Consider the following 10,177-nt stretch of genomic DNA (forward strand, 5'->3'; position numbering starts at 1 on the left):
AGACATATAATTGTATATATATATATAGCTTTTAATTCGGTATGGTTTCATATTTGGTAAAATGGTACGGTATCGATATGTACCAATGATTTTAACCTTCGATACTGTACCGTATCAAGTACGATATCATTTTCCATACCGATACTATACCAAATTGTATTTGATATGAAACAATATGATAATACGATACAACATCAATTACGGTATACGGTTTTGGTAGCGGATTGACACCCTTACTAATACCTTTCCATGTCCGTAACTTAACAGTTACCCATTCTATATTTTGGAGTAAATTTCTTTCATGAAAAAGAGAGAAATTTTTAATCTAGACAGCGACTGGTTAATCCTTTTCTTTTATTCTAGATTTTATTCTCTAATCTATATAGATAGGCTTTGTTCAATTCAAGTAAAGAAGTGTCAGTTACCCATTCTATATTTTGGAGTAAATTTCTTTCATGAAAAAGAGAGAAATTTTTAATCTAGACAGCGACTGGTTAGTCCTTTTCTTTTATTCTAGATTATTTCATTGCACTTCAAACCTTCCAACTCCTTCATTCCACTTCCACTTTGGAGTGATATACACATCCATAATAGTTGATCGAAGATTCAACCGCCGGGAAAGTGAGATCTGAGCAAGCCAAGTTTAAGCTTCTTCTCCCTCGATGTTTTGCAGGTTTTTTTAAGGGGTTTTTTAACCTCTTTTTTCTTTTGTTGTTTTCACTTCAATCAATGGTTAAATGCTGCAATTACTAACTTAGATATGCTCCATGTGTGTTATTGTTAGATTTGTCTTATTATTATTTTTTGTAAAAAGTCATGAATATATCACATGGTATTGAATTTATGTCATTTTTTATTTTTTAAGGGGGTGATTATCATTTATGATTTAAGATAATATCAAGTCTTCATGTTTGGTTATTGGTTGGAGCTTTGGGTTTAAAAAAAAACCACAAAAGTATTAGTTTATTATTTTTTTCTGAAATTTTAAAGACGTATAAAATCATACAAATTGGGATCAAAATAATGAGACGTGATGTATGAGTGAGAGTGAATAGTTTTGGGTTGATTGCTTGTAGAGTTGTAGGAAAGGTTTTGGTTGAAAACATATATTTTTGGTTTCATATATGCTTGTAGGAAGGTTTCCTATTGGTTAAAAACATATTAGAGTATAGAGGGAATATATTTATAAGGAGAGAGGGCGAGACACGCGAGTGAGAGATATGGTCGGTCAGTCATGTACAAATGCTGCATAGAAGGTTTCTTATTGGAAAGGGATCCAGATCTTCTACGGCGCGGGCTGCCTGTCTTGCCGTGCTGCGCAGACACAAGGTGGTGCATAATAACCGCTTTACCCCTGCCCAAGCGTGTGGCCCTGTGTCTGCATAGCACAGACAGAACAGGGCAACGTGCCTTAGAAATTCTGTGTTGATTGGAGAGATACATGAGAGAGATGGAAAGAGGGTAGGTTTCTAATTGTTGAGGGAGAGACGTATTAGACAGTGAGGGATTCTATTTAGAAGGTTTCCTATCGGAGAGATATGAGAGAGATGGAAAGAGAGGAAGTTTCTTATTGGTCAGGGAGGGAGAGACGTATTAGAGAGTGAGGGAATCTATTTATAAGGTTTTCTATTGGAGAGAGATATGAAAGAGATGGAATGAGAGAGTAGGTTTCCTATATTGGTTTGCCAATTGGTAAGGGAAGGAGAGTGAGGGAATCTATTTAGAAAAAGAAAGGAGGAAGGGGAGATAGGAAGGAATTTAAGGAGGTTTCCTATTGGTAAGAGAGGGAGTGGGAGATGGAAATATAAAGAGTATGTTTCCAATTGTTAAAGGAGGAAGAGACTGCTCAGAGAGATTGAAAGAATATATTAATAGCTAGAGAAGGTTTCCTATTGGAGAGACATGACAGAGATGGAAAGAGAGTAGCTTTCCTATTGGTAAGAGTGGGAGAGACGTATTATGGAGAGCAAGGGAATGAAGGAGGGGAGAGAGGAAGGAATCTAAGGAGGTTTCCTATTGGTAAGGGAGGGAGAGAGACATGGAAAGAGAGAGTAGGTTCTCTACTGGTAAGGGAGAGAGGGGGAGCAAGAGATAGGAAGGAATCTAAGGAGGTTTCCTATTGGTGTGACAGGGAGAGATGTATTAGAGAGAGTGGGAAAAATATCTCCCCTAACCGGTACAGTTCTCTTAGTGCCTCTCATAAGAGGGGGCTGGATCCCATCCGGGCAGAGTATTTAGTCAGGAGTGGAATGGTCATTTCACTTCCCCTTGTTAGGGAGCCGTAGGAACTGTACCAGGCAGGGAACCACAGGTGATAAAGATGAGGGACGTAGGCATTGTATTTTGTCACCTTGGGAATTTTTTTTGACAACGGGTTATAGACACTGTATTTTGTCATTTTGGGAATGTTTTTTTGACAATGATGAATTGAGTATTCTAGAGCACTCGTAGTACATCTCATATTCTTAAAATTTAGAGTTTCTGTCGATGTTTACTTCTTTATTATTATTTTGCTGATTCTTTAGGATACATTAGCCGACTCCATTAAGCTGAGATAAGGCTATGATGTTGTTCTTGTTATTATTGAAACTGCCTAAAATGTCCCTAGGTGTGGTTGACCTATTTGATTATTTTGGAATTGATTTGAACTTTCAAAACATATTTGTTTTGTCATTATAAACCTAAACCTTGTATTCATAAATAGAGCGATAACAACATGATTTGGCTATTATTTTATGTAAAATACTGCCAAATGCCCCATTTGGTGCATATTTTCAAACATATTATTGACCGAATTAGTATCCAAATTTTAAGGTAATTGAATAGTACATATTTTAATTTCACAAAATTATTTTTTTCATGGTTTAATATTTTTAACGACACTTGGTTTGTGAAAATTGGACTTATGGATTGAAAGATATGATTTTTTTCGAAATTTTAAGTAAGATAACAAACAAAGAGTTAAATAAATGGGTTAATTAACTGATGTCTGTAGGTCAAACTACGGTCCAGGGATAAAACCATGGTTCCCTAGGGAAACCAATTATAAATCGGGGTATTGCACGCCCTGGGTTAACTCATGGTATCCCATGGGTGCCTCATTTTAATTTTAGGGTTTCCCATGGTTGTCCATGGGAACCCTAGTGCATCCCTATTAGGGTTTTTTCTTCCCTCATGTGTCCCATGCAATTATGAACGCAAAAGGGACGGAGAAAATAATCTCTAATCCATCACATGGCAAGAGGGCTCCATCCCATACCCGAATGCGCAATGGAAATAAATCGATTCTGGTCTATTCGCATCCCATGAATATTTAATAATTAATAACAGGAGGAATCAAAAGAATTGCTAACCTGGTGAGCATCAAGTGTTGCTTCTCCAATAGACAATGGTTCTTCCTCCAATGAGAGCTCCAAGTAAACAGATCTGAACCTCCAATGGTGCTACCAAGGTTCTTCAAGTCAATCCTAGATGCTCCCAAATTCTTCAGCACAGATCTAGGGTTTCTCAAACCCTAACTCTCAGTTGCAGTAGAGAGAAACTAGAAGAAGAAGGAGAGAGATCATAAGAGGGAGAGAGAGAGACCAAAACGCAGGAGAGAGGGGGCTAGGCCAAAACGTGGAGCACTACCCCCCCTCTGCGTTTTAGTCCCCTTATATAGAGCTAGGGTTTAATTAAAAACCCTGATAGGATTAGATTAATCCCTGTGAGACTCTGACTCTCTCTCTCTCTCAGTTTGACAGTTCTGTTTAAACTTAAAGTGCTTCAAAAAGGTGAAGAAGCAGAATCTAATAGGGAAAGTATTAATTAGTTACTTTATTTAATATTTGTGGATAATTACAATTAGCATCAATATCCATTAATTAAATAAAGAATCAATTAAATTAGCTAATTCCAAATAACTCCTTATATGATAACAAATTATCATATACAATCCCCCAACTAATCAACACCATCATTATGGAATCTAGGCCGGGCATGTACACATGTACTGCCAAACCCCAATCCATAGTACATGTCCATATAAGAGCGTCTGTGCATCTGATCGGGTCCCGCAAAACTCGATAAAATACTTTGTTCAAATAATCATATATAATCTATTATTTTATGTAAAATAGATTTTTGCAAAATCATTTTCAAAACGGCATTAGATCCAGATTCTGATCCGGCCATACACAGACAGTCTCAAATCTTGGTGTTCCCCAATCAGGCAGTGGTGACCATGTTGAATAACTCCTTCACTCAAAATGTTCACGCATTCCCAGAACACCGGTTTTGATTCGCTTGAGTTTCAGTCATTGATGAACCAAAGAATGTGATCATACTTTGCAGTGACAGGGTTCCCTCAGGTAAAGGGTGTCGGTGACACATGTCTATCCCTTCCTACATCTGAAAGTAATACATGAGGGAATGGACAAAGTAGATTCTTCACCAATACACATATCAAACATGTGAGTACTCACATTCGTACCCTGACATCACATGTCTAGGCATACCCAATGCGACGACCATATGATAAGGGTGCCCAGCCCAAACCCTAGTCGTGACTACCATTTTAAGTAAAACTTAATTACGGACACATAATGCTCAAAAAGTTTATATTGCATGTGATAATATTAAACTAAAATGTATAAAAGTTCAATACAAAGTAAAACCGGATTGAACCGGACCGAACCGAGTATGATGGACACACAAGTCCAACAATGTCAACATGCTTAAACAGTCTAATGTCAACATAATAGCCTTGCTGGCGTTCAACGGCTCAGTAGGGATTAGTTTGCACCTCGGTAGAGTTGGGATCGACACACGACTGATAAAGGCACAAAGCACACCCAAGAGGAAGAAACACAAGAAAACAAAAACAGCACGCAAGATTTACGTGGTTCGGTAAAAATCTGTCTACATCCACGGAGAGATCCCCTGTTCTTCACTAAGAGAAAAAATATAGTACACGCATGGCTTAAATTTAATCCCAAAACCCAAACCCTCTTTTAGTTAATCCAAGAAGAATCCACTCTCATGCCTCACATCTTGCATATTGCTTGTTCCTATCTCTCTCCCATTTTGAGTCTCTCCTAAAAATATATAGAGGTACAAAGCTTGGCATGCAAGCATTCTTCCCTTGCATCTCACTCACACAGCTTGACCATCAAGCTACAATGTGAGTCCTAATACAATAAATGCAAGCCAACGTCCAACAACTCATGTGAATCCCCATTCAATAAATGCGAGTCAAAACCCAACAAATCTCCACCTCACAAGCATCTTGCCACTTTAGAGAAATTGTTGCAACTCCACACCTGCTTGTAATTACCACAAACAGAAAATCATTGGGCTTCAATGAAGGCATGAAGGTACCCAACTACACAACCACCCTGGATCAACACTTCCCTAGTGTCACCTGATTTGAAAACAACAGTCAATGAACATGTGTAGCTAAACAAGTCAAGTTACCATACTTCCATATCAAAACCACTATGACTCACACCCCCATGGCGCCACCAGGATGTTCTTGCTTGACCACCATACCCAAGCCGGCCAGGCATGGCCCACACCCTCATCCGAGGTGTCCCGTACAGCTCACCTCGGTCGCATGATGTGACGTTGCTCCATCTCTCCACCCGCTACAGCCTGTTTTGAGATACCTAGAATACATTCTGAGAATGCATACAAAACACAACCTTTTTCAAAAAATCGGATGCCTAATACCTAAGGGTGTCAATCCGGTATGGTACAGAAATCAAATACCCCATACCGTTATCATATTGTACCGAATAAATGGTGAATTTTCCATATCGATACCGTATCGACTTGGTATGGTTTTTATGCGGTATAATATTTGGTACGGTATTCGATATTATACCTATATATGGTATTCAATATGTTATTTTTTATATATAAATTAATAAAATTATTACATATAATATGAAATATATTATATTGTATATATAAATTATTAGATATATGAAATACATATATACTTATAAATATATAGACATATAATTGTATATATATATATATATATATATATATATATATATATATATATATATATATATATATATATATATATATATATATATATATAGCTTTTAATTCGGTATGGTTTCATATTTGGTAAAATGGTACGGTATTGATATGTACCAACGATTTTAACCTTCGATACTGTACCGTATCGAGTACAATATCATTTTCCATACCGATACTATACCAAATTGTATTTGATATGATACAATATGATAATACGATACAATATCAATTACGGTACACGGTTTTGGTAGCGGATTGACACCCTTACTAATACCTTTCCATGTCCATAACTTAACAGTTACCCATTCTATATTTTGGAGTAAATTTCTTTCATGAAAAAGAGAGAAATTTTTAATCTAGACAGCGACTGGTTAGTCGTTTTCTTTTATTCTAGATTTTATTCTCTAATCTATATAGATAGGCCTTGTTCAATTCAAGTAAAGAAGTGTCAGTTAACGGAGGAGGCACTGGATGCTTCCGTGGCTCCATCTCCAGCCAGCCGCCTAGGTTGCCAAGTGTCATCCTACTTGGCGTCTGCAGGACATGCAAAGCTTGCTTCAACTCGCCACATCACAACTTCTCCTCTTTGTCGTCATCCTGACTATTTCACTACATAAGCCACATGGCCTCCATGACCCTCTCTGTTGTGTTCTTCTTCCATAAATACAGATAAATCCCCCGGCGTGTCTCCCTCGCTCTTCACCGTTTTCCTTCTCTTGTAACCGTAAATCATGGACGATCGTGATCAACCCAAGTCTCTGACTCAGAAATCATGGGAATCGGCACCAAGTTCACGCCAGACAGTTAAATTCTTGACGGCGGTAACAATCGGAACCACACTATCGTTTTTATCTGGTCTGACTTTAACAGGTACCGTGATATTCCTGGTCATTGCCACACCAGTTCTGGTGTTGTTTAGCCCAATTCTGGTACCGGCGGGGATTGTCATACTACTGGCGGCGACTGGTTTCTTACTCGCCGGAGGTTTTGGTGCAGCGGCGCTGTCGGCTTTGATCTGGATCTACGATTACGTCACTGGGAAAAACCCTCCGGGGTCCGATCAGCTTGATTATGCAAGGTTCAAGCTTGCTGGTAAGGCTAGAGATGTGAAGGACAGGGCCAAGGAGTATGGGCAATATGGGCAACAAAGAGCCAAGGAGTATGGGCAATATGGGCAATATGGCCAACAAAAAGCTCATGAGGTTACTGTAGAATCTTGAAGCAGTGGCGTAGGTTTAAACCTGGAAGGTAAGGCAAACTAATATTAACAATCTTAAAGCTGTGTTTGGTACGTGTTCTAGGTTGATTTCGCATGGTATGCATTTTAGATCTATTTTGCATTCTAGACGACAAAACTATTATTTTTATCATCTGAGAATGTGAAATCGACATAGAATGCATATCAAAGCCACTTTAGGCTGTGTTTGATATGCATTCAAGGTTAATTTTGGAACAGTAGAAATTCTTGAAGCAAACATGCCAATCTGCTGCTCGAGCTCTTCTTCCTGCTCCCGAGGTTTTTATTCTTGGTCGTAAGGAAAAACAGCCGATGCCAGACCTCCTTTTCTCAACCTATTTAATTAATAGATTGCCACTTAATAGATTGCCACTGCATCTGATTCAAGTGTCTCCCTCATCCGATCTACTGCTGAGGCTACCACTTTATAAGTTGTGTTTGGTATGCATTTTAGGTTGATTTTGGCGGCCTTGTTGAAGTAGAAGTTTCCGAATCAAACACATCAATCTGCTAGCTGCTCGAGCTCTTCTTCCTGCTCCCGAGGTTCTTATTCCTGATCGTAAGGAAAAACAGCCAATGCCAAACCCTCTTTCCTCAGTCTATTTAATTAATAGATTGTCACTACGTCTGCTTGTAGTGTCTCCCTCATCCGTTCTGCTGATGAGGCTACCATTTTATTGATGATATTAAACATCACTTAGAAGTGGTCACACGGTCAATTCCGATGACAGATCCCCTTTCCTTAGCATATTTAATTAATAGATTGTTATTGCGTCTGATTTAAGTGTTTCCCTCATCTGTTCCCTTGATAGGGCTCCCACTTTATTGATATGATATTAAACGTCGCTTTGAAGCGATCGCGAGGTCTTTTGAGGTTGTCCTATAAAAAGAGTTTGTAGAGGTAACCTGAGGCTGCCATATCTGCTTAGAAAAATAACTATTAAAAAAATTGCAAAATCGACTTAGAATGGATACTAAACACAGTTTTAATTTGTTATCTGTATCTTTATTGGGAACTTAAACACTCTCTCTCTCTGGGTTTGGTTTCTTGTGTTTGCAGTTGGATCATGGATGAGCTGTTGGTTTGTTCTTCTGTAATTTCTCTTTCGTGGGTTGTACTTAAAGACTTGTTCTCTGTTTGTTTGTTAAGGGACGTGATCTTCTAAATAAATAAGATCTGCTAAGCTATACTGGTTTCTTATCTTATACTTTGTCAATGGCATTTCGCTACCATGCATTAAAGTTGATATTGAAGGGTCTTATTTGAAATTACATATGACATGTATGATACTGATAAGGGTATTTTAATATTATAAAATATTATTTATAAAATTATTATTTTATTAAATATTATTTATAAATGATTATTTTATCACATTTTTATAATTGAATAAGATAATACAAACTTCTGAATGGATTCTGGAAACGTATATGAGTGTGAATTTGTTTGATTCGAGCGCAAATCAACTAAAGAAAGAAAATTAGCTACATCATCTTCTTACCAAATCCAACAATAAAAAACTGGTTTTTGTGAATTAATCAACTCAACTACCCACCCTTAGTTGTGGTAGCATCAAACATTGCTGCTACAAAAAGAACCGGAGGATCCTTGAGTTATAAAATACTACTGTTAAGGAAGAGAGAAATGGAAAGATTCAATAAAATATCTCCCCTGCACCAAAAATTCTGTTTGGAGGCTCAATGCTCCTTCGGATCGCGATCGTCTATGGCGCGTTGCCTGTAGCGGCCTGAGCGGTGTACAAATAGGGCGTAACGCAATGACCGTCTTACCTGCTGATGAGCATAATTATGTGTGAAATCTTAGGGTATAAAGTATTCATTTTACCACATTGAACAGTGCTACTCGGGTACTTTTTGTCATTTTTCAGGTTTAGGGGCATTTTGGTCAAAGTGGAGAATACATGTCTAATTGGACCGCCAAACGCCAGGTTACAAGGGTTGAAGACTTCAGTCGGGTTAGCTTTCCAATGCGCAACATCGGAAGTCACTTGATTAGAGCCGATTCGAGTTTAGAAGAAGAAGAAGAGAGAAAAATCAAGTATACGGGCATAACGATAATTTTGAAGAATCAAGAATCTTTCAAAATATATCGGATATTGGGCTCATATTGTCTAGAATTTAAAATGGTGCAACTTTAATTCTCGGGTTAGTTCCATCTGGACCTAGGATAAAAAGATATAGCCCAAAAACGATTCTTAGTGAAGTTGGAATTTAGGATAAAAAAAATATAATAAAAAAAATGAGAAAAATATATTGTCTCTCTAATCTCTCTCGTAACTCTCTCGGATTGTATCTCTTTTATTTAGGTAAATTCGGTTTCTATATCTTCTCTCTCCCACGTCTTCTTAAATTCCCTCCTCTCCTATCTCCTTCCCATCTCCCTTTCATGAGCTCTCTCTCCCCCATATAAAACCCATCTTGACCGCACTCCGGCCGCTCTCTCCCTTCAGTCCTTCGTTTTTTTCTTTTTCAGAGTTTTAATTTTCTATTCTAGAATGATAATAGCAGCAGTAGTGCCGTTCCTCTTCGTTATACCCGATCTCTCATCCTCTTCTTTTTATTTTTAGTTTTTAGATCTTATGTAATTAGGTTATCATATGTAATTTTATTATTTTTTAGAATCATTGTTAGGATAAATTTTATTTCCCCATCTGTTCGATCATATGTGTAATCTTCATTATACATTTTGATAATTTGTTCTTCAATATTGGATGCGACTTCAAGTGATGGGATTCAAGTGACGGAATCATCTTCATTGGAATTATTCGAATCAGCTAAGTTCTTCTTCTTATAAATTTTAGTTTTAATAATTTCTCTATCTTTTTATCCATCAATCCTTCCTTCCCTCTTCATTGCTTTCATGGCTAGCTAAACCTCTCCTTTTGGGAG

At 37.6% G+C, this 10,177-nt stretch overlaps 1 protein-coding gene across 1 annotated transcript; it reads left to right on the forward strand.

The window, feature by feature from the left end:
* Positions 1-6,761: 6,761 nt before the first annotated feature.
* On the forward strand, positions 6,762-7,250 carry LOC122668740 (oleosin 1-like). The gene has a single exon (XM_043865274.1). It carries the CDS (start codon positions 6,762-6,764, stop codon positions 7,248-7,250), a length of 489 nt encoding a protein of 162 aa, XP_043721209.1.
* The last annotated feature ends 2,927 nt before the right edge of the window (positions 7,251-10,177 follow it).

Source organism: Telopea speciosissima, chromosome 7 (genome assembly GCF_018873765.1).
Source record: "Telopea speciosissima isolate NSW1024214 ecotype Mountain lineage chromosome 7, Tspe_v1, whole genome shotgun sequence".
Lineage (NCBI taxonomy): Eukaryota > Viridiplantae > Streptophyta > Magnoliopsida > Proteales > Proteaceae > Telopea > Telopea speciosissima.

Bases quoted from the DNA above. Each gene is read 5' to 3' on its own strand.
- LOC122668740 (XM_043865274.1), top strand. From the start codon at position 6,762: ATGGACGATCGTGATCAACCCAAGTCTCTGACTCAGAAATCATGGGAA.